At 35.1% G+C, this 25,734-nt stretch overlaps 1 protein-coding gene across 4 annotated transcripts; it reads right to left on the bottom strand.

The window, feature by feature from the left end:
* Positions 1-48: 48 nt before the first annotated feature.
* LOC123871941 (G protein-activated inward rectifier potassium channel 3-like) lies at positions 49-25,734 on the bottom strand. 4 transcript variants are annotated; one of them, XM_045916003.1, is made up of 4 exons: positions 25,453-25,734; positions 20,348-20,786; positions 10,756-11,813; positions 49-738 (listed from the first exon to the last, which is right to left on the bottom strand). In XM_045916003.1, exons 2-4 carry the CDS (start codon positions 20,647-20,649, stop codon positions 515-517), a joined length of 1,584 nt encoding a protein of 527 aa, XP_045771959.1. In that variant the 5' UTR covers positions 20,650-20,786; positions 25,453-25,734; the 3' UTR covers positions 49-514. The 4 variants fall into 4 exon arrangements, with proteins under 4 accessions (XP_045771959.1, XP_045771961.1, XP_045771962.1 ...); XM_045916005.1 differs by lacking the exon at positions 49-738 and adding an exon at positions 5,381-7,134 and having other exon boundaries at positions 25,453-25,733; XM_045916006.1 differs by lacking the exons at positions 49-738; positions 20,348-20,786; positions 25,453-25,734 and adding exons at positions 5,381-7,134; positions 12,050-12,296; positions 17,809-18,067.

The following is a 25,734-nucleotide window of genomic DNA, read 5'->3' as shown; positions in this document are numbered from 1 at the left end:
AGAATAATAAATACCTAAGTACCTATAATAATTATTAACTTGGGCATTTTGATTTATTTACTCTAAAGTACGATTCAGACCAAGCGCAAAATTAAAGTAAATAATAATAATTAAAAGATTATTAACTTAATACCATTCAGTGTTTTTGAAGTCGGTTCACTTTTTTTACAGTTTTAAAGTTCTACGAATTTTGTTTATTTAACTCAACCTCTCATTTTTCGTAATTTAGATTAGTACCATCGCTACTCAACGACAGAGGGAGTTACGGAAACGTATTATTAATATTACAATATTTCCCAAGCGCCATCTATTGTTGAATAGCAATAACATTGAATCTAACAAACAGGCTATAAAATAGCCTGTTTTATTACATTAAATTATCTTTTGTCACGGCCACGTTTTGTGGCTTTTATTAATAATATAATTTATGGATAAATTATTTATTTTAGTAGACACCACCAGCTAAACTTATCTAGTAATAGGTAGGTACTTAGCGGTAGAATATAAATACACTTTAGACTTCGCTCTTCTTGTCATTATTTAGGATATTTGGTTCTTCCTCTTCATTGGACGATGAAGAGCTTTCTTCATTGTTGAAGTATTGTGATGGGTATTTTGGAAGGCCTGGCTTGGTTGATAAACTAGCCCGCCTTATAGCATCAACCATCAATCTATCAGTTATGTTGGGAAGAGGTGAAGACGGCTTTTCGTACAAATTCTCTGGTATCGACGAGTAGCCTGAAAATAATATATAAAGAATTTCAGTTTAAAACATTCCAAATACCTTTTTTTTAGGTTTAGATGTTATTTAGGACAGGAATTAATTATATTAATGAACTATTGTCTGCGATAGACATACCTACTAATTATTAAGCGCTGTAATTGCACAAAATTAAATTTTACAGGCGGAGCAAAAAACTGAAGTTTCTGAAACTGTAATAATTATACCGTTCTGATTAAAATCATGAACTTTGGACTCAATTTTAACACAGTTTTACGCCGTTTTGCATGGAAATGAGTTCAAGTTTGTATTCAGTTATTGAAATCATGAACTTTGAATAAAATTTCAGTATAGTTTTAGATCGTTTTGCTTGAAAATGAATTCAAATTTGAATTCAGTGGGCCAAAAACGGAAAGAATATTATGTATTTTGATCAGAAGTGCAATTACACCGTTTTGTGCGCCTCCTCCACTTAATTATGTGTGCAGGTTCAAAACTCATCGGTTCTGCATTATTTTGTTGCAGTAGATACTAACTAACTACTCTCATTAGGAAAGATGATCAAAATTTTTTGTAGACCTCCACTTTTTTGATGTACTTATAACATCCGTTAGGTCAATTTTTTTCGTATAAAATAATAGCCTTTATCACCCGGACTTTTATTACAACGAATCAATTGACACCTCAATCATCAAAATCGGCTCAGTAGTTTAGGCACTACGGTGGAACACGCAGAATCTGGATACTTACATACATGGATAGCTAAAATCATAACCATTCCTTTTGGCTTTGCCGCAGTCGGGTAATTAAAGACTAGTCGAACATGCGTAATAGTGCTCTTAGGCAGTGACGGATTAAGACTACTTGGTGCCCTAAGCAATCCATGCCTGTGGGCCCCCCTATAGCCCAGTAATTTGGTCGTCAAAAAGGGGCTTATCTGGAAAGTTTTCAGAATGTTATGCAAATTGGTGATTTTATAGATTTCGATGTGCTCTTTCCGAATTTTTATTTTGCCACCTCGTACCTTTGCCGCTCGCGCCGCCATCTTGGAAAAATGGCGCCCAAAAACAGTTTTTTCACGATAACTTCTTTCCCACTCATTTTACGATAAAGATGGCTATGTAACAATTAAACTAAAGACAATTTCCTACAATTTGTGTAGTCACCTTTTTTTGTAGACTCAATAGTTTCAGCGTACGAGCGCCACAAAGCCCACTCCAACACACGTTTAGGCTAAATAACTCATTTCCACACCACCATGTGGTAGAGTGAGTGGCGTGATTTTTTTTTATGGTATCTCCAGGAGACGGTAGTCACCTTCAATTTAAGCCATCACTTCATTCAGAGAATACTAACACTCCTCAGAATTCTGCTCGAGATAAGAGTAAATATACTGCATCGCAGTTTCGATCTCATGTGAATATGGACCTTTTTTTTTGGGTTTCGAACCCAAAGGATGCCAATGGGACCTTATTACTAAGTCTCCGCTGTCATCCGTTTGTCCGGCCGTCCGTCCGTTTGTCTGTCAGCGGGCTGTATCTCGTGAACCGTAATAGATAGAGAGTTGAATTTTTCACATAATGTGTATTTCTATTGCCGTTATAACAACAAATAATAAAAATTTCAAAATGGCTGACATGAAAAAAAAAACAAAAAAGTAATGTTATTTCTTGTTTGATGGTACGGAACCCTTCGTGTGCGAGTTGGGCTTGCACTTGACCCATTTTTTTTATTTTTTTAGTTTGTAGTGCGAGGTAAAATTTTTCATGCACGAATTGCGATATTGTGTATTGACTGCGACCACATTATAAACATGCTCGAGACACCGAAAAATTGGTCAAGTGCGAGTCCAATTCACATAGGAAGGGTTCCGTACCATAATACAAGAAATAATGCTCTTTTTTATTATTTTTTTTCATGGCGGCCATTTTGAAATTTTTATTATTTGTTATTATAACGGCAATAAAAATACACATTATGTGAAAATTTCAACTTTTTACCTATTACGGTTCATGAGATACAGCACGCTGACAGACAGACGGACAGACGGACAAGCAAACGGATGACAGCGGAGGCTTAGTAATAAGGTCCCATGGGCATCTTTTGGGTTTAAAACCCAAAAAAAAAGGCTCATATGTACGTGAGATCGAAACTGCGATGCAGTATATTTACTCTTATCTCGAGCAGAATTCTGAAGAGTGTTAGTATTCTCTGGTCGAACTGATGGCTTAAATTGAAGGTGACTACCGGTTCCTGGAGATACCATAAAAAAAAATCACGCCACTCACTCTACCACATGGTGGGGTGGAAATGAGTTATTTAGCCAAAACGAGTGTTGGAGTGGGCTTTGTGGCACTCGTACGCTGAAACTATTGAGTCTACAAAAAAATGTGACTACACAAATTGTAGGAAATTGTCTCTAGTTTAATTGTTACATAGCCATTTTTATCGTAAAATGAGTGGGAAAGAAGTTATCATGAAAAAACTGTTTTTGGGCGCCATTTTTCCAAGATGGCGGCGCGAGCGGCAAAGGTACGAGGTGGCAAAATAAAAATTCGGAAAGAGCACATCGAAATCTATAAAACCACCAATTTGCATAACATTCTGAAAACTTTCCATCTCATATTACAGAATTACTGGACTACTATCCGTATGTCAACTAGAATCGGTCTTTAAACCTTTACCGCCTAAAAATATTAGTTTTTTGTAAAATAAGATGATGAGATGTAATGTACTTTAGAAGTAGAGTAGTTAGGTTCGAATTGTTGAATGCACAAGCGGGCAGCGAGTGGGCAAGCGGGAGTGGGGTTATGACTCTGGATTGGACTCTATGTCAACTTAAAACGAGCGAATCTTCAAATTAGTCCCAGAAACTTTTTTTGGTGTGGTTTTTGGTGACGTGAGAGTGAGACGTGATGCCCTAAGGATGGATTTTTTTTGTGCTTCTTCTGGTGCCCCCTCAGACGTGATGCCCTAGGCAATTGCTTAATTTGTTTAAGGGTTAATCCGTCACTGCTCTTAGGGTACGATGGTAAAAAGGTGGAAGGTGAATCTCTGCCTATTGAGTCTCTTCGATTCTCGATGAGACTCATAGAGAAACGACTCTCGACAATCGATGGCATCTAAACTCCTAGAGGTGCTAGGTTAGTAGATACTATTTAGCGAAGCCAAGTTGTATGTTCGTTCGTTAGCAATGCGTATGCGCACGTACATCCGATTGAGTTGAAATTTTGTGTTGTATACTTACTATAGTTCTTTTCATTGGTATCTTCACAAGGCTTAGGCCAAAAGCCTAATGGTACATACAGATGGTAGGTGCTGATGCAGTGTATGTTGTAAATCGCTAACCATGAGAATAGACTATTGCATAAACGAGTATAAGGTAGGTACTTCCTGATACCCTGACAAGTTTTCTGAAGAAATCCGTCGATGGTCGTGCCTGTATACCTACTTAACTATTATGTTTTTATGTCTACATGTGACTCTAGGCAAAATATTATTTCTGACCTCAGTGATAGTAGGTACGAGTATTTACCTAATCCTTTGCGCATTACAGAGGTCAAATAGCAATCAGATCGTATAAAATAAGATTTAATATAAAATTCATTTATGTAAGTACTAACATACTAATTATTAATATCCCGCCTACAGAATTTTGGCTATGGTGGCCAATCTCCATAGAGTTAAGCCATAATAACTGGGCGGTATATAATTTTTTATAGTGCTTAAATGTGTGCGCAAACACAGGCGCACACTCAATCGATCACTCTCATAGTTCGATAGGGCGGAAATCCGACATGACTGGAGAAAGATCAGACGCAGGACCGACGGCTTTATGTGATCTCCGTGGCACGGGGGTGACACACCGACAACTTTTTCAAGTACATGCTAGTAATGAGAATTTTTTTATCAGAAAAATCCAATACCTACTTTTTTGGCCCGACCCAGGAATCGAACCCAGGAGCTTGTCATCAGCCGAACATACTAACCACTAGCTAGACTAACCAGGCGGTTACTAAGATATAATATAGGTACGTACCTAATACGTATTTAATACAAAGATTTATCTACAAATTTAAACTTATTTATTGAATAGATATCACATAGGCACTTATTTAATAGTTGCAATATTTTTAGTAAAAAAAATATTACAGGTAGGTAATTTTCTATTAAGCTTTGTATTTCAGCCTAATATATAAAGACACAACTATTAAACTAAAACGTAACAGAAACAACAAAAACAGTTAAGCCACCCTTCACATGATCCCAGCTAAGACAATAACAAAACAATATGGCGCGGAGAAAAGCAGTTGGGAAACGGAATAGGATTTTGTCTAGACTTGCCTTATTAGTTTAGCAATTTTCAAGCGTTGAGGGTTCTTTCAGATGTACGTGTACCTATTTACCTAGCACGACAAAAAAGTTAAAGCCTAGAACACCTAGTTTAGTGTCAGATTCGACCATCAATAATAATTAATCGAAGTTTCATTGTATAAACATAATTTTAGTTAGAGAAAGAAAAATAAGTAGGTAAGACATTGATCGTAAAAATATATTTGTCTATAATAATATATTTTATGTTTTACCAAGCATTTGAGTAGTTCTGTTTGAAATGTAACTTCAGTGTGAGACTTAGGCATTGTAAATTAAACACGAATCAACATAACAACATAAATTATTCATTCAATATTTACATCGAAGGAGATTTATTCATACAAACTGCGATTGCTATCTCTTGTTATATTATGACGACACAAACATTGTTACAATAAAATATTTATTTAAATATTGATAACAAAATGCCAACATCAAAAAATAATTTAATTTATATAATTTTCTATAATATATCATGTAAATGGTAACTGATATTATATTTTCAAATAGGCACTTATTATAATCTTAAAGCTAAATAAATGTTATTGCATTTTACATTCAAACCTATATAATAATCGCTATCATATTATTTTGGAATGTATTTTTAATATATTTCGTATATTTAATATACACAACCTTTCAGGAAGACCGTAAACATTTTACTTTAATAAATACTTTCCTTTCGAGCGAGATTCTTAAATACATAATATTTTAATAGCTAAATAATTTTTTTATATAAAAATATATTGGAATGCTGTTTAAATTTTCGCACAACCTTCACTTACGATCTTTATTTTCCTTTCGAAACTTGTTTTAGGAAATTAAAACTTCCTGTAAGATTTGTACTTCATAATATATGAATCAGCTGACTAGTTATTATAATATTAGGTTGTAACATCAATAATTCAGATCTTACGTTTTACTTGTACATAGAAAATTTAAAAAGTAGAGTTGGACCAGCCGCTCTACGGCTCTAGGCTCTTTAATTTATATAAAAAGTAAGAATTATTGTAATATAACGTTATTTGTATATAAAAAGGCTTATTTTAAATATGTTTATATACTTAACATTCTTCATTATTATATTTCTCATGAAAATAAAGTACTTTAATTGTTAATGATTTGGTAACCAAAATTTATGCATTGAAAATAAAAACTAAATATTTCATCACAGCTCCATTTTTTGTTCTGAACTGGTTTCAAAAAGTATTGTGGCCATTCAACGCTGTTTAGTTTCAGCCATTGTTTTACAACTTTTTTTAACAGTATTGCGACCCCTACACAAATCAGGTACGAATATTATGACCCCTTAAATGGATATGTAGTAATATGTTAATAACCTAATATTATTAGATATGTTTAAATAGCATATTTCAAAAAATGAAAAATATGCTTCACAAGTCACAATATATTTGAGGTCAAAGGTATATAATGGTATCATATTTATAATTCAAAAAGAATGTATATTTATTATTTAACACAATCACGAAATAAATACAAGTCTTATAGGGGTCACTCAAGATTGAGAAATGATGATATAGTTACAGTCCATTTAATTATAGGATCTCATCCATGCAATCGATTACTATCCATCTACAAAACCTTGTCTCGTACACATTGGCACAACGCACTCGGCGAATATGTACGGGGCAACACGGTGGAAGATGTGGTGGGTGTATTTTGTCAATTTGCCTGGATTTCCAAAAAACATCAAATTATATTGGCCGAAGGGTTTTTCTGCCAAGGGGTTTTTTCAGGGCATTTTCAGTTCAGCAATATTTCAGTTATCTACTAAATAAATACTTTTATAGTACAGTCTATTTATCACATTGATGGCCAAACCTTGTCCAAAATGGGCCTTTTACGTTTACATTAATCAACACATGCCGAAAGCATTGGGCCAATATGTACTGGAGTCCACTTTTTCTATAGTGTGACAGTGAAGTCGCCGTTCTTCTGTTCGGCTTTGGGCGCTGGGGCGGGGCTTTCAGGGCGGGCGGGACGCTCGGGCAACTTAAGCACCAAATGATCCGTGCTCTCTGCGATACATCACAAACAAACAGTTACAAACTAGAAGACGTAATTTAAATGACGGAATAGACTTTGGTCGTTGGTTGCCTGTTTAATTCAGGTTAACGATCAAGAAGTGTATATCGAAACAACTGCGGTATTCGGACACGTTTGTATTCATGTAAAAATTAAAGGTAAGCCTGTATTGCGAATTCGGGTACCATATTCGGGGCAAACGACCAAGTGTAATTCCACCATAATATTATTTTTAATAGTTATAGATTTAACAATTACTTAATTCATTCCACTCATTTAAAAAACATTTTTATAAACTTAATCTTTGAGCTATTTCAAATGTTTTACTTTAACAACCAATCTAGCAATCAATTTATCAGTAATTTTATTAAATTTAAGTATCGACTAAATGTTATATACTATCACAGAGTAAGGGAATCTTTTAAAGGTCGGATTTTTTAAACCATTTATAGTAAGGGTCAGTTGCATATAAGGCTATTAAAGTTACGTTATGGTTACCTTCCGTTAAACTTTGACCATCAATAAAAGCAAAATGCGTTGCACAAACCAGGGTTTGACAACTTAGGACCAAAATTTTGGTTATTGATTGTACACTCCATCGGTCAGAGTTTAATGGTAACCGTTATGTTACTTAACCTACTCAACTGGCCCTAAATGAATGTTACATAGTATGTACATAATTTTGCATATAAATTGAAAAATGACGGACTTTCATACAAACTTTCATCTCTATTTAACCCCCTTAGAGTTGCCAAAAAAAATTCTTAGTGATTTTCTAGTCAAAATTTTAAATTTGTACAAAGTATGTAAATACTAATTAATTACAATAACGGCATGCAGTCTGCAAAGTACTAGGTTTAGAAATATGCAATGTGCAGTTAGTGCAAAACCATATAAATGATTGATCTTATAATAAGTTAAAATATTTAATATCAATATCTGATCGTCATATAAACAAGAAATAATCTTCCGAAAAATGGCATAAACGTGCATAAGTTTACACTTTCTTCCAGATCAGGTGAACAGAAGCAACAATTAGTGTGCACAGGCGAGTCTCGTCCAAACCTACCCATTTGAATCTAGTACCTACTGATAATATTAAATCTACGACATAGCACGGAGGCTGGTAAAGAAAATGAAAATAAATCAAGCGAAATTTGAATACTAAATAACTAGGTAAATAAATAATAAATTCCACTCTGTAATCACTTAAAATTAGACATTTAAGACAAATAATAATATTAACTACGTTTACATAAAATGCAACCGTTAAACCATGCATGCCATTATTGAATGCCCTAGATACGAAAGAGCACGGGAAGACCTAAAGCAAATAATAAAAGTAAATTTAACCCTGCAGTCGATCCCTGAAATTATTATGAACAGTAAAGTAAGAAAAAGGTTTTTAAAATTTTGTACATGTGTAGTAAATAAAACATTAGATAGAAATAAGACAAGATAGTAGCTAATTAATATTAGAGCCCATAATTATTGTAAAAGTAAAATAAGATAAATAGATAAATAAGTAGAATGCGTAAGAAATTATGTATATAATATATTAATGGAATAATATGTTACATATGCATATAAACAGCAGCTTAATAGAATAAAGTAAAAAACTAAGGCTTTAGCATAGAAATCATGATCACAGTACAAAAAAAAAAAACCTGTTTCATGACAATCGGAACAGAACAAGGTTAAAAAAAAAAATGCCGTGTTAAGCTATACAAAGTCTCCGATAACCATGTCGGAGGGTTGCCAGCAAAACATACATTAAAAAAAAAAAAAAACCGTTAAACCAGCCGATTAGTAAATAATGTAAAGCCGTAAATACAATCACCGGTCTGATAATTTAAATAATACAAAGGCAATTGTTTATGTTCTTCGGGCAAATGACACTAAAGTGGCCATTTGCGGTGGCAATTGTTCTTAAAACGTGAGTGAAATATTATTTGTAAGTATATCCTGTATCAAAAAGGGGGAGTGCTGAATTATTTGGCATTGAATTGTTTGATGTGGTACATCCTGTTAAGATTCGGGTGGGAAAAAATCACTATGAAATATTTCGCATAACAAGTGACCTGAGTGGAAATTTTGGAGTTAAAATAAATGTTGCCGAAGTTACATTTTTTACATCAAATCACTACGTTTGGGATGGTTAAACACTTGAAAAGAGCAACGGCCGAGTTTCTTGCTGCTTGTTCTCGATAGGAGTGGCATTCCCAACAAGTGGTAGATTATTTTGACGACTCAAAAGCACTTGTAAAGTTTATTTGAATAAAAATCTATTCTATTCTAAACGAAATAAGCCATAACATGAAAACAAAACATAAACTCTTCCACTTTTACACCCTACCCTATAATACGGGCTGTCCTTGTTTAGGGGCCAGGACCCTACGAAACGCATGTACCTACTTAAATAAGATACCTAAATAAATTTTCATTTCATTTCAATTTTCATTTCATTTCATTTTAAGGTACAATATTTCGTAGAGTGTATTAGCTAGTATACCAAACCTGCTACGAATTTTTTAGTGCTACGTAGTTGCTACGATTTTGCCTATTATTGTCTTAGGATTGTTTGGAACTAAAACGCATTATTCTTCTCAATCACAGTAGGCTCAAGTACAACTGTACCTATAGTATATTTAGTATTATAGTTAGATTTGTGTGACATGCTTGACAAGAGATCACGTGAATGTTCCTACTAACAAGTTATGAATAATAACGATCTACATCAACTAATATGCCTCGTTTGTACTCACTTCTCAGAAACCGTAAAGATGTGAATCAGAGTAAATAACCACCAATATAAACATTACAATTAAACATTACACAACTAAACAATTTTTCAGTAAAAGAGAAAACAAAATAAAGTCGGCTTAGCGACCAGCAGCCTACAAGGTAGTGTAAACAGTTACATTTGCATATTTGATAACGTCATATTGTAATATTTTGTTTTTAAATAAAGAGCAACTACTGAGATTCTTGCCGGCTCTTTTCAGTAGAATCTGCATTCTGAACAGGTAGTAGAGTCTTGACTTATCATAAGTGTCACATAATGTATTATATGAAATAAATTCATTTGATTTAGAAATCTCGTAAAAGTGATTTGAAATAAAATTTAATGTAACTACATAAATATATAAGTAATAAATAATAATCATAGAAAAACAAAACAGTAAAGTTGTTGCAAATGATCATTAAAATAAGGGTAATTGTGTGCGAAATAGGTTAAGAGCATATTAATGTGAGCGTTAATATTCCGCCATGCAATCAATTCTTAGGTAATAAACAGGGTATTATCATTTGAAGTAACAACTGAGATAGTTCGTTTGTTGACCTTAGATAAATAATGTCGTAGATAAATTCTAAGCAAAGCACCGCGGAAATGCAAATCTACGACACTTGACTTGAATTTAGGTACTCATTTTGATATTGCGGTTAGCAAAAGAGTTTAGTGCTCCAAATGGTAATGTCGATCTATCACCGAGATGATAACATTTATGTTAAGATAAGCTGACAGAAAAGCAAATATCAAAGTGATTATAAATTTGAGTTCTGCACAAATATCCTGCCACCACCACATTTATCACTCGATCTAAAACACTCACCGATTGATCTCCGATCAGCTTGGGTCCCGTAGAACTCGTCTAGCTCCTTAGCGGAACACAGCGGCGTGTCGACTTGCGTGGTCTCGTCGAACTTAGAATAATCTACTTCGTACCCCTGACGTTCACGATTGTATGACACTAACGGCACAAATCTGTGTCCCCACATTATTTCACTTGTCGTATAACTAGAACGCGCTTGCGTCGTTTGACCCGTCGATTCGATTGTTCCTTCCAAAATAACTACGATCTCAAACTTTTCTTGAAGTACATCCGCAGCAGACACCCCGTAGAAGGGACTGTTCGCATTTATTCGATGCACCATCGTTATGGGCCAGATGAAGAAAAGATTACTGTCACAACCGTCTGCATTCAGTTCTAATTCCGTCTGATAATGCGACAAAAGTTCTCCTTCCTTTGTCGTCCTGGAGCGAATTAATTGAGCCCTAACGCTGGCACCGATGATATGAGACTTCCTCAGGTCACCGACTCTGAACATTAAACATAATTCACCGTCCCTCTGACAAACAACAGCGTATTTCGAGAACAAAAGTGTTTGTGTCCTGTGCTTGGGTCTCGTCATTTTGGCGAACACGATTCCCACCATGAAAGCTTGAATCATTACTCCCACTATACTCTGTAGACACATTATAAATATAGCTTCTGGACATTCTTCTGTGGTCGTACGGGCACCATAGCCGATGGTATGTTGCGTTTCAATACTGAACAAGAAACATGAGGTAAAATCGTAGATATTAAAAACACAAGGCTTCCAGCCGTTGCTGTCCTGCATAGGCGGCAGATGATCCAGCTCAAGATCCCCATGTGTGAATGCAATCAGCCACCAAATAAGAGCGAATCCCAGCCAGGACAATATGAAGGAGAGCGTAAATACAAGTAAAGTCCATCGCCACTGCGCATCCACGAGTGTCGTGAACATGTCCTGAAGGAACCGCAAACGCCGTTGTGAGATCCGTGACTTGAGAATATTACATTCGCCATTTTTAAGAACCGCCCGTCGTCTCGTCCTTCTAGAAGCGCCGTGTCTGTGCGAGCGACTCCTGTAAACAAGTATACAAAATATCGATTACATATCGTTCCGTTTCAATGATTCTGGCTAAACATATGCAGATGGAGTATAAGTGTGAACGCGTAGATCACGAGCTACGACGACGCTACGGCCTTCGTCAATGTTAATATTCTTAATGTGTAACAATAAAACATAAACATACCTAATTGAAATGTTTTCTCGTATGAACTACACAAAACATAAAACAAACAGTAAGCGAAACAGTACAGGGTTTTGGTGGGCGAAGACGGCACAGGTTGTCGTGGATCGAACCTCTTGCTGCCGGAGCCCGTGGGGTAGTAGACGCCGGGGGAGAGGCTGCCGTTTCCGGGGACCACCTTGACTTTGAGCCACTCGTCGGGCAGGAACTGGGCCTCCTCGCGGCTGGCGGGGGACTCCGGGTGCATGCTGTCGTGCGCGCGGCTCACTCGTAGGCGATCGTCTGCGCCACCATCCCCCGGAGCTCTCGTGCCTTCTGAAGCATCGCACGCGATAATGCCTCGATCACGACTGCCTCTATCATGCTCTTACGACGCGTTAAACGTTTTATAATTGTATCGCGAAATTCTGTATCAAAAATTATCAGTCTCGGAAAACAAACTATCGTTAGTACCTATTTTAATGCTTACGGGGTGTTAATGTTTAGGTATCAGTTTTTGAACGTGAATATGGTATGTACGCTCATGCTTAAAAAGGTAGGTAAATGGGTACTATACGAATGCTTATGATAAATCTGTTCTGTTACTATCATCCAATTATTATTTTTAGGCAGGTAACGATTTTTAAAAATGATTTAGTTTTATTGACTCTATTCAAAACATGATATTATTGACGTTTTTCTGTAGCGCTCACGTAGTAGGTAGATATCTGTAGTAAATCATTCCGCATTCAATTCGAATAAAAGAACAAAATTTAGACTCAGGTTAATTTACAGTTAGTGATCAGATGTTAGTGATACTAACCGGGACCGACGATGGCTTGATGTGTTCTTCGGGACACGAAGAAAATGAAAAAGCCAAATACGTACCTCCAAACCCATCCAGTTACCGACTTGAGTTAACGTTGCATAACAATCGCACTCGTATATATGCGTTGTCACAACTAAGCCTCACATAATTTTCGATTAATTTGGTATTTAACAGTGAATTTAGTAGATACATACTTGATCATTAAGAGCGTTTCTTCCAACATTTTTATGCGAGTATTGGTGCGATGTGACCCCGGGGCTCGATAGTCATATATGAGCCACACCTTTTCCAGTTTCCCATTTAATAAGTGATCGGTTAGTGCAAATTAATGTGCCTATACTCGTCATTCCAACTACTAATTTGTTACTCTCGCACAATTTACGCAGGAAGCTATTTATGAAAATTTTATACGTCACGGAGTTACGCAATTCGCGATTACAAGTGTAAATTAAAAATTTATAACACCCCCGACAAGTGAAGGTTACAGTAACTAGAAAAGAGCTGATAACTTTCAAACGGCTGAACTGATTTTCTTGGATTATAGCTAAGAACACTCTCGATCAAGCCACCTTTCAAATAAAAAAAACTAAATTAAAATCGGTTCATTAGTTTAGGAGCTACGATGCCACAGATAGATACACAGATAGGTACACAGATACACACGTCAAACTTATAATACCCCTCTTTTTGGGTCGGGGGTTAAAAATGATATTTCTGTTGTTTCTAACTGCAGCATTCACCTAAGTATAATATACAAGTTAGCGATTTAACGTCTTAGCAGGAAGACGCTTAAAATCTAATAAGGGAGATTAGAAACGAGAAGTGTAGTTATGTACTTATATACCTACTATTTAATTCTGTGATGTGGTTTTAATTAATTTATAATACTCTCCAAGCTAGCCCGTTTCTGTCCAGACTACCATCATTACTTTTTTACCATTAGGGTGAGATTGCAGTAAAATGCTAACTCGAATAAAAACAAGAAGGTTCAAATCTATCATCGACGAAAAAAATTATATTGTATTGAATTTTCGTTCAAATAAATAGATCTACGATGTTAATAGCTTTATTTACAAGGCAACTTTAGTCGTTTTAAGTTAATTTGTTTTCCACCACGCCTCTTTACACAGACAGATGCACGATCCGCTTATTTATTATTGAAACAGATAGGTAAATACTGAATCGATCGTGATAACAGAATCAGTACTAATTTGCCTTATTTGAGTATGCATGATCATCGAAATATTCCGAATGTACGAGAACTGCGCGCCTAAACTTGTGCATTGGTTATATCGGAATCCGTGAAAACTGAAAATACTTATAATCCAAACTCCAAAATACTAAACAATCCTATTTTTATTGGATTGGGAAAACGTTGTCACTATTAATATTTTGATTCAGTTACATTAGTGAATCACTCTTATGAATAAAATATTATAGATACACAAAAATATCTGTCGTAAAAGTGTAAATTAAAAAGTTCAGCTGCTTTCAATTACTATGACTCGTGTTCATTACAGAGATCTATTCTCAATAAATTAATAAAATCACTACACATAAGTATTATTATAAATGGGAAACGGAAAGTATGGCGGTCGGTCTGTCTGTCTGCTAGCTTTTCACAACCCATTTGTTTAATTTATTTTGTTTTGATAAAGAGTTAGTATATACATTCTGAAACGGACATAGGCTGCTTTTATCCCGGAAAACCAAAGATTTCCCACAGGAACTTTAAAAAATCGATGTTCATCTAGTTAATTATAACTATAAGCCCAATTATTTAATATTACTTTTCAGGATTTTTTATTCTATATTTTGCATTCTGGAACCGCATCAGCGATGCGCAAGTCACAAAGACGTCGGAAGCAGAGTGCTTCAATCTGTTAATCATTAGCGTGTCAGTAGGGATGCAAATCATAGAAGAACCCTGATTCCAAGGTAGTAGAATGAGAGAAACTTAAAGATCTTGTGGCTTAACCAATCAGAAATAAAAAATACGTAAAAGAACTAGAGTAACCAAGGTAGCTCTACGGCTTGCTAAGCCAAAGTGGCAGAGATAGATCTCACGAAGAGCTTACTATAGAAATGGTTTTTGAAGTAACTGGCACATAACTTGGAAGATTCTTGGGGTCTCAAGGTGCTGTGATAGCGACACCACTCTCTCGTGAAGAAGCACAGTAGTGCGTGGTTAACAGACGACATCAAACGCTGCTGTGGACACAAGCGGCACAAGAGACTATAGAGTATGGAGCTCCATAACCAGATATAGATGTAGACGTAGGAACTCTGGTGGGCGGCTTCGGGAAGGCCATGCCGCCAAGCGTATAGTGTTCCGGTACGATGCCGTGTAGAGATCAAAGGGTTTAATAAAAACTGCCACATCCCTTTCGGGTTAACCCGCTTCCATCTTAGACTGCATCATCACTTACCACCGGGTGAGATTGCAGTCACAGGCTAACTAGTATTTGAATTTTTAAAAAAATCTCTACAATAGAGCTCCTTGGACGAGCCCACCGGTTTACGTCCATCGGTTGATACGACGATAAGGGAGGAACGACATCTCGTAGTGTCTGATCTATAAATAAACAGTAACCAGAGAGCACTTCCCGATCAAAGAGATATAAATCAGAATGAATCCAGCCGCGACACCTTGCAAATTGTCCCCGCGTGTAATCATGGACTTGTGCATAGAGCGTGTCGACTGCAAGTAGCTAAGTTCTACATACAAATTCACAACCCATATAATAAATGCGAAGGTGTGTTTGATTTGTTGGTATGTTCTTCAATCACTAAACTATATATCCATGCAAAAAACACGTTGGTCCGTTGCTTCGTAACGGCGTGAATGAAGGGCAAAACAAACTAGTTAACAAACATATTTGCATTTAATATAATCACATAATAATGGGTAGGTAGGTAGTGATATTAATTATTTAGAAAACATCGTAAATAACACGGGACTTCTTTCTTCTAAGGCAACAATTAATAAAAAGAGTGTTCTAAAAATAATGGATACCTTTTATTTCAAAACAACAAAATAATTACTTAACAGATAGATATGTAAAGACTGAAGATAGAACACATAATTAGACATGGATGTTGTTCAGTATTTTCCGATTTTCCCGGGACCCTCAGAGTTAGTTACATATTGCAATATAACTGTATTATTTAATAAAGGAGAGGATGGATTATGAAATTTTAATTAATTTAAGTAGGTATACTTATTATTAAGCCTATCAATGAAAGCTATATTACCTAATATCCCAATAAAAAAGAGATTAAAAATACAGTTATTTGGGATTATAATCTTGCAGATTACGACGCAAAATTTCAATCTTTAAATATTTTTTATAGAATGTGCAGTGTCGTAATTTTTTTAATTCGTTCAAATTTTTCTTCAATTAAAAATGTCTAAATTTTTAGATTTTCTCACGCTTGTATATTTTATGTGAAATTAACGTTAAAAACAAAGTAAATTCTGTTTTATATCTGTACTAATATTATAAATTTAAGTTTGTTAGTATTGTAAGTTGAATCTCTAGAACTACTGAACCGATTTTGAAAATTCTTTCACCAGTAGAAAGGTACATTACCTATTCATTAGTGACAAAGCCTATATTTTATTCTCAAAAAAATTAGGGGAATTTGTAATAAACTACCCGTGCGAAGCCGGGGCGGGTCGCTAGTCTACTATATAATAAAGAGCAGTTAAGAGAGAAGTGTGATAATTAATTCGGTAATACCTGCTTATTACTTTAAAAAGATTATCATGATGATAAAGTTATATGGTTTTAGAGTTTTTTATACAATTTCTTCTCAGTGGAAAGATCTTATGACGTGATTAATCACCTTGCTATCTCGACGTGTATCAATGTTTACCGATTTTGGTGGATTTGGCAGATTAAGTTTATCCCCTTGTTCGACCGTCTTGTAGTAACCTATTTGCAGACCTTGATAAGTGACGGCGTTAACGTGAAATTAACACGAGATTAACTGTAATGGTGGAGGATTATGTGGATAGTTGTAGCTTTTATACCTACGTTAATATGTACCTAATCAGCAAATGACTGCACTTATTTGATAATGCTTGTTTAAACCGAGGTCAATGATTCTTGACGTTTGAAGAGGGGTAGGTTTGATCAACTTTGACTATTCGCGCAAGAGAAAGACAGAGCATTGAGGCGTTCAAAACGTGGTGCTTAAAGGCGAATCCTACGTACCTATTCCGCGCTTCTACCTATTTCTAGATGATTAAGATGTCAGCCACCGACATGGGGAATCTGGGGGTCGATATGTTTTAAGTAGTTGCGAAAGAATACTTAGATGCGTTTGTGCGTTTGGCTGGACTGCCAAACGCACAAAGGCATCTAAGTATTCTTTCGCAACTACTTAAAACATATCGACCCCCAGATTCCCCATGTCGGTGGCTGACATCTTAATCATCTGGGATATAGCACCGCTAATCGAATCATAAAATTGATGGATAGTCGAGTCGAATATCCATTCGACTAGCTTTAGGATTCAATATCATCATCATCAACTTCTAGCAAGGTCTATTCTCAGCATGAGAAGTATTTATGCCATAGTCCACCACGCTGGCTAAATGCGAATTGGCAGACTTCACAGTTCACACCCCTTTGAGAAATTTAAGGAGAACTCTAAACTATGTAGGTTCCATAACGAAGTTTTTTCCTTCACCAAAAAGCAAGCTTTAATTGCTTAAAACACACAAAACTCCGAAAAGTTGGAGGTGCGTACCCGGGATCGAGCCCTCGACCTACCGAATAGAAAGCGGACATCATAAAAACTAAGCTATCACGGTACCACGGCTCTCAATGATACCTAGTTATCTTAAAATCGAAGTGAAGAGAGACATTTAACGAGTGAAAAGGCTATGTCACAATTATATTGTTCTACCGTTGAAAAGTGTTATTGTGACATAGCTATCTACTTAAGATAATAAGCAAAAACATGTGATTAAAAAATAATATAATCAATTGATAATAGGTAGGTACTAACTTTGTTTTATTGTGTTACCCATCAAGATACCACCTTGTCGCTGCTAAACTATTAAACGAAAGTAGCACACACTTGGTCAACAATGATAATGTCACCTTATCATTTAACTATTTACGTCTACGTCTCATCTTGAAGCACTTCACCTCTATTGGAATTCCACAAAAAAAAACTCTTATTTCAGTTATAAAGGAGACGCATATAATATCATTACGATAAAGTCATTTAACATTATTATACGGCAAACGTTTTAACACAAACCATCCTGCTAACTATCTGTTAATCAATAGTTTTAGATTTTGAAGACGCCATTAATATTAAAGAGGGTCCATTGAAAAAATCACTGAAACACTGAATCGTTTTGTACTAAAACAATCGCGCACATGTATTGTCTTATGCGAATATTTTTTTAAACTATTTCGATAAGTGTGGAATTTATCTTTGCCCCGATTAGATATTGAGCCGTCAAGGATCCTGATTCACTTTGTGCTAGGAAAGTGATAAGATGCAATTATTTACAATACTAGCACATCTGAGATCTGAGATTTACAAGATACCTACTTCACCTGAGTCATTTACGACATCAAAAGAGTCGCAGGGCGCCGCTAGATTCAGGCGGCGCAAGACCGTGGCGTGTGGAAGTCTCTACAAGAGATATATGTCCAGCTATGGATGTCTATCACTTCACGATGAAGATGAGTTGATTTTGTAGATTTATCGCCTAAAGAGATCTTTGCATAAAAGTTAAGACCCAAAGGATAGGAGGAGAGACCCATATTTTGTATCTGTGTATCTGTCTGTGGCATCGTAGCTCCCAAACTAATGAACCGATTTTGATTTAGTTTTTTTTGTTTGAAAGGTGGCTTGAACGAGAGTGTTCTTAACTATAATCCAAGAAAATCGGTTCAAAGTTTGAAAGTTATCAACTTTTTTCTAGTTACCTTCACTTGTTGCGGGTGTTATAAATTTATAATTTACACTTGTTCAGTATATAGTTATACAGGTAAGTAATAATGAAAGGAATTGACATAAGAGCTGGCTCATTTTTTGCCTGGCTGCCCAGCGCGAAAATGCAGCCAGTATTCTTGGCACCATTCCTCGCGGGCATGATTTGTACAGCAATTAGATAAGGCGAGATTTTAGTTTTATTGTAATAATATGTTCAATTAAAAAAAGTAAGTAATGGAAGTAGAATAAATCGCAGAAATCTCGAAGAAACGCGTAGGCAAGTGGCGCCATTTGCCTAGCGCTTTAGAAGTTTTTAGAATTAGGTTTTTCACTCTGATATGATTTCATTGTCAATTCACGGTAACAATGTCCTATGGGCCGCGTTTAGTGTACCTCTAATGCATTTCAGCACGAAGCTTCAAAAGAAAAATGGGTATTTTATCACTAACAAAATCAATAGGTAATAATTAGAAATAGGTACCTAATACAGTTGTTTATCAACCAAAGATTTAGTGAATTTATTTTTACCTAAACCTAAGTTTGTTGTATCTACTAATAAGGCCTAAAGTAGCAGATTAGATAATATTTACTTAGTAGGCATGGATGAATAAAACGCGCAATGGCCGCGACTATATTTTACCGTCACTCTACGTGTACGATTTGTAATGCAAGAAACGGTATGAAGCACATTTTGCGTAGGGAACCTAAAGGTGCGCCTACATGGGAAATTTTTTAGGCAATTATTGCTCGGCAACATGTATCGATTAACCTGGAGCAAAGAAAGGTACGAGTATCTGTGTATTATTTTCCAATAGTATCAAATAATATATATTTTGGTAGTAATAAAATAAAATTTAACAACCATAGTAAATTAGATCATAATAAATTAAATTAAACAGCCATAGTTAGTTAACGGGCGTCTTTTCTGTTGTTTCAATCGCGCGTTTGGTCTGACCACGTCTTTATTTATTGTCACAATAGTTGCAGACATACTCGTAACGACCTGACACATCTACATTTAGTAGGTTTGTCACTCGATAAATAACCTGTAAAGGCATATCAGCTATTTGAGGAAGATAAGGAATATCTGCTAATTCCATTGTTTGTCGTTACGAATATTTATGACGTCAGTTATCCGTCTTAAAATGTCCGAACTTCGACGCCAATTTAAAAAAAAGTTTTGGTAGGCCTTTGATAATAATTGTTTAATGGCCCTGAAATCCAGGCTTTTCTGGTAGAGTGGATTGAAAGTTTCCAATTATATCAGATCTGAGCTAATCGGAAATGTATCTATTATAAAATGGAACCTAGAATTTTTCATTTTGATAAAGGGCGGAGATATCTTTTTACAAGAAATCCGCACCACATTCCCTATAGCCCAAATTTAAGCCTGTATGCCTGAAAGTTCCCCATACTGTTCTCAAAGGTGTGTGAAGTCTGCCAATCCACACTTGGCCAACGTGGCGGGCTGTGGCATAAAGCATTCTCATTATGAGAGGAACCTATACCTACTCAGTAGTGGGCCGGCAAAGGGCTTATGATGATGATGATGATACTTTTACTCTTATGCAAATAATCTTAAGTTAATACAAACCTGCAGTCATGTCTGTACACGGTGCTGTAACCTATAGAACTGCTATATGTAGGTATCCTATGAAGACTGGCTGTGTGCTGCATTGGCGGTCTTAGGAACCCGCTGCCTCCATATCCAACTCCCAACATAGGGGACTCCATGACAGAGCTGTCTAGTACACTCGTCTCATCAGTCGCCTCCTCAATAACACCAGGTTTGTAGAATATCTTGCCAGCAGAAAGCCCGGGCTTTGACTTTGTTTCCTTTTGTCCGTCATCTTTCCTTACTTGCATTTCATAGGAGGACGAATCTTCTGCACTCATATTTACTGTCTATTCAATGTATGGATGCTGTATGAAGCTCCGTTAGTCAGGTCACGCGTTCGTGGTTTTGTATTTGTTCATAGTTGATCATTTTTGTAGTTTCGATGATCGGTTTATTGGAAATCATTGAAGTATATCTGAAAAAAAATACTTAGATCAGAAAACTGAAGTGTTTTATTTGTTTAAGTAGGTATACTATTTAGGTAGGTATAATATAGGTTGGTACATAATTAGGTAGGTAGGTACCTAACCTACCTAGGTACTACCTTGAGATCCCTAGATCGATTTATGTTTAGAATAAGTACCTACCTACATAGGTACTTAGCAAATAAGAATTTTCTGGCTAATTCAAAATGAAACATGTAAAAACTTTATTGTTTTTACAAATTCAAAAACATGAATGATTGCAATTCTATGCGTCAATACAATAATTAAAAAAAAATAAGTTGTAACACAACGCCATCTGTTGATGAGTAGCTGCAACTGAGATTTTAAAACTAACTTAAAATTTAAAAAATCTATAATACAATAATTGCCTACAAATTAATAAATAAAATAAAGAAAACATTTACTATTATTAAACTATTACTACTATTTAATAATATAATAGACGTTTGACTTGCTTCGGTAAGTAATTTGTGATTTGTTTGCTCGTGCGGCGTTACACAGTTTTTGAGTTTGCCGTTAAGGTTACAATCAACAGTGTAGAGTAATACACAGTATGACAATGAGGTAATACAAAATTTGAGCATTATTCCTCGCGATCACTTAATGTATCGTTGGCAATTTTTCTTGAAAATTGTTATCATCCCGAGTTCCGGCGTTTTGACACGCTACGTCCTTGCACTCATTAGGATGTGGTCGATCTCCATGACAACTACGGATGCCTTTATTTCCTCCCACTAGGATTGTTCTGTCATATTGCGGAAAACCTCGTAAAATAGTTAACTTTATTCCCCTATTATGGAAAGATTGCGGACTATGATCGCATCCCTCAATTCTTAATTCCTTGATTTTGTATGACTGACTCATGTGTTTTGTAGATAGTAGGTTTTGTTTTGGCTAAAGAATGCATGTTATCTTATGCACTAAAACTTTGTTTAATTTAAATTTGTTACAATATTAATTTAATTTAACAATTTGACAGCTTGGGCTGAAATTCATATCAGGCTTCATTAAATTCATTCAGGCATAGGTACAGATAGCTATTATGACGAAGACATCCGCCAAGAAAGGATTTCTGAAAATTCAACTCATATGGGGGTTAAATAGAGGATTGGAATGTATAGTCTATGCGGACAAAGTTGCGAACATAAGCTAGCAATATTATAAATGCAGAAGTATGTCTGTCTGTCTGCTTGCAAAATTTTTACGGCCGAACTGTTTAACTGATTTTGACCAAAAATCTAAAAATTCCACAGCATTTAAAAATAAACTTTAATCCATGTGGACGAATTTGTGGGTAATAACATCAAGGTATTTGGTACAGAGATAGCTTGCATTCCAGAAACGGATATATCAGGCTGCTTTGTACCCCGGAAAATCAAAATGGACCCACGAGATTTTAAGAAAACCTAAACTTACGCAGACCAAATTGCAGATATCATCTGGTAAAATATAAATAGCAAATATTCTACATTATTTAAATCCTTCAAAATATAAGGAAAGCATTATCCACTTTTTCTCGCCGAATAATTATAAAGCTCAATTTAATTTCACTATATAATAATAAAATTAATTGAGCTTTATGTACAGCTTATGCAATGATTATGATATAAGTACGATAATAGTGCAATTATTCTGACTGTCTCCACCGCTTTGAATTTTCCATTCTGGACCTCTCACCGCTGATCTTGAATATTGCTTGAAATGAAACCCTGAGCTTTACCTAAGCTTCGTGAAGTAAGTAGGTTTAGATGATTGTACTGATTAAGCTGCGTGATGCGTTGGTTGACTCAAGCCAGTCATCTGAATGAATGGCTTGAATTTGTAATAATTCTCTGTAAGTGTACCCTATTTGTTTGTTTAATTTCCTTAACTTTTACAACATCCTCAAAAATCGCATATTTTAGATATTTTCAGTTAAAATGATGCTCGTTTCAGGTGTGCTTGACAATCACATGAATCCCTAAAACCTTTTTCACTGTAACAATGTTTTTACTTAATCATTGAATGATCTGCAATGTGGCTGTCTGACAAAGATCGCTTTATGGTATTTAAGGCCTTCAATTGTGCCTACTTACCTATTTTTATTTTTACGTTTATTGCATTTCTTTTTGGTGTAATAAAGCATATTTCATTCATTCATTCACAATTTAAGTTAGAGCTTTTAGGAAAGAACTCTCATTTATATATCAATAATAATAATTAGTGCCAAATATATCGATGCAAGTAAAGAATGAAGCTGATTCCTGCTTCTCTGGATGTAAGATACCAAGTTGTCTAGGTTTTACTTACATTGTCTTTACTCTTCTTGTTCATGCACTAGCCCTTTTGTGAAAGCCTCTCGTACTAAGCTGTCCTCGTGTTATAGCTGTTGTAATTAGCTCAATGAAACGTGTGACTATGACGTATCATAGATCATTACGTCTGTCAAACGTATACCTGGACTGTCGTGAAGGCCAGACTCAATTGCCGTGTCTGAATTGTAATTAATTACTGCTTTTAAGACTAGCCTAAGACTACTTGTCACGCAAATTGTAATCACCGAATCCAGTGAGTTAGAGACAGAATGCAATTCGTAAAAAACATGCCTAATTATAGGGGTTTTCACTGACATGAAGAATATGATGGTGCAGAATATGATGATGCGCATTCATGTCGAATTGGTGAAGCAGGTTCATAGACTCTAATGGAAGGCTAGAAAGGAGGCTGGTTTAAAATCTTTTAAATTATAATATTAATTATTATCAACTAATGTCACAATAATTAACTAGCACCTTTCAAAGAACTATTATTTTTAATAGGAAATTATGACATTGGTATGATTTAATGAATTTGTAAGCATTGTTATAAATTATAACACCACCTACTTTTAATATGTAATCACAGTATAAACCAGAAAGCTATGTGTAAATTTTTATGAGGTAAGTACATACTACATATACAAAATACTAAATACACGTCGTAGGTAGATATTGGCTATTAACACGGTTAAACAAGGGTGTTAGATTATATTTAAAGACCACATCAGATGATCCACCTAAACCTAACCATTTGTATAACGTCTAAACAGCCAATATTTGCTATGACTAATTATACAAGACTTTTTTGCATCTAGATGATTTATCCTTTTATACAAACCATTTCTACTTTCAATCAAATCACTGTCCGTTAAAACTATGACCATCGCAGCAGGAAGTCTCTATTTTGGGGAGCAATTTATTGCGAGTAGCCGGTGCTTTGAGTTCAGACTCTGATTTAATATGATTAGCCTTAAATATCCGTTTGCATAACTCTGATCTCATAATGGAATGTGCTTTATCTATAGTGCTATTCTAACGCTCATATTTATCGGTATGTCCATTTTAACTATATCCGTAACTTGGAATCGTTAAATTTAAGCTTTTTAATAAGGTATACTTTACATCTAGGTAAGATATTAAAAAAAACGTTTTTACACGTTATGACTCCTTAACTATAAAATTATTTGTTTCAATGTGAAGTCATTTTTTTTAAATTATCGTGATTTCCGCCCCTACCTTAAAGCAGTTCATACTTCGTAGGGTTCGGATACTTAGCTATCGATCTCTAGTAGTAAGAAGATTCTCACACAGAACCAAAATGGTTACATACTTACGAGTACGTAAGGTTATTGAAGAATTTCGAACCATTAGTAGCAGAAACTCGAATGAGTCATAAAAAATGACTCTACTGACACCAAATATATGTATACATCGTTGATTCAATTACGGGGTCATTTAAATTATGTCACTATCAAAATCTATGAGATTTAAGCGCAAAGATACTTAAGGCGTTAAAAATCTTATACTTAATGGTATGTGAATGTAAGATAAAGAGATAAATTAAAACTTTCTGACGAGCACACTTAAAAACAAATAATGAATCAAAAACTAAAGAATTTAGAGTAAAGTAAATAAAAAATGTACCTCTACCTAAATAACCACACGTTAAAAACTAGTTTCCTAAAAATATCAATGATTGTTTAAAAACTTATAATATAGTAGGTATAGGTACCGAGACATCTTTGATCCTGTTAAATAAAGCTCATGGCTAAACTTAATAATTCGTCGAAACCGAAAGGACTTTAATTTATACCTACCTACATGATGACAATTTTATCATTTGTAGAGTTGAATAAATAAATCTAAGGTAAAAATTTAAAAGTCAGTTTTCATTTTAGTTAAAGATAGCATTATTTATTTATAACTCGAAATAGTTGAACCAGATAATTCTTACTTAAATAACTTCATACCTAGATAGCTACTTATTATCTAACGATCAAAGAAAAGAGAAGCGTGAGGATCACATAATGTCCATTTTACGTCATGAAAAAGAAAATAGATACTTAGTATAAATACATCTGTAAAATATGTGTGTGATATGAGTCTCTATTACAATTCGCATGTAGAGGTATTAGTAGGAAATCGTAATTGAGACACTAAATCGTATCTACTTTTTTGTTAAATTTCTTGTCATTCTTCATAATAAGCTGATCTAATTTACACAGTATGCACCCACGTGATCTTGTGTACAGTGTACACAGCTGATTTCAACCAACAACTTCATTTTAAAGATCTAATGCAGCATAATCAGTGAGAATCCCCAAATTTTCATACTTACCATCTCTCGTTTCCACGTAAACAATTTCAAAACTGAACATCGAACACCTTCAAAACAAACGATTGTCACTCTCATTGCAACATGATTTTTTTATCTTTGATCAACAGTTCATGTCATATTGGCCGGATAGCATGATTTGAGGTTATCAACGGGATTGTTTCGTAAACTTTCACATCACAGATAAAAAATCCTTTTCGTTCCAGGATTGGATTAATCCCTTGCGTGCGATCAGAACGCCTGGATAGCTATGACTGGCAGGCGTGCAATGGTACCTAAGCCAAT

This window comes from Maniola jurtina, chromosome 14 (genome assembly GCF_905333055.1).
Source record: "Maniola jurtina chromosome 14, ilManJurt1.1, whole genome shotgun sequence".
Lineage (NCBI taxonomy): Eukaryota > Metazoa > Arthropoda > Insecta > Lepidoptera > Nymphalidae > Maniola > Maniola jurtina.
Note: the sequence above shows the minus strand (reverse complement) of the source record. Positions and strands in the feature narration are given on the sequence as shown.

Excerpts from the sequence above, each read along its gene's own strand:
- LOC123871941 (XM_045916003.1), bottom strand. The coding sequence starts at position 20,649 with ATGAGTGCAGAAGATTCGTCCTCCTATGAAATGCAAGTAAGGAAAGAT. Across the intron at positions 11,814-20,347 it reads GTGTACAGACATGACTGCAG|GAGTCGCTCGCACAGACACG; the intron begins GTTTGTATTAAC and ends ACTTGTTTACAG. Across the intron at positions 739-10,755 it reads AGCTGATCGGAGATCAATCG|GCTACTCGTCGATACCAGAG; the intron begins GTGAGTGTTTTA and ends TATTATTTTCAG.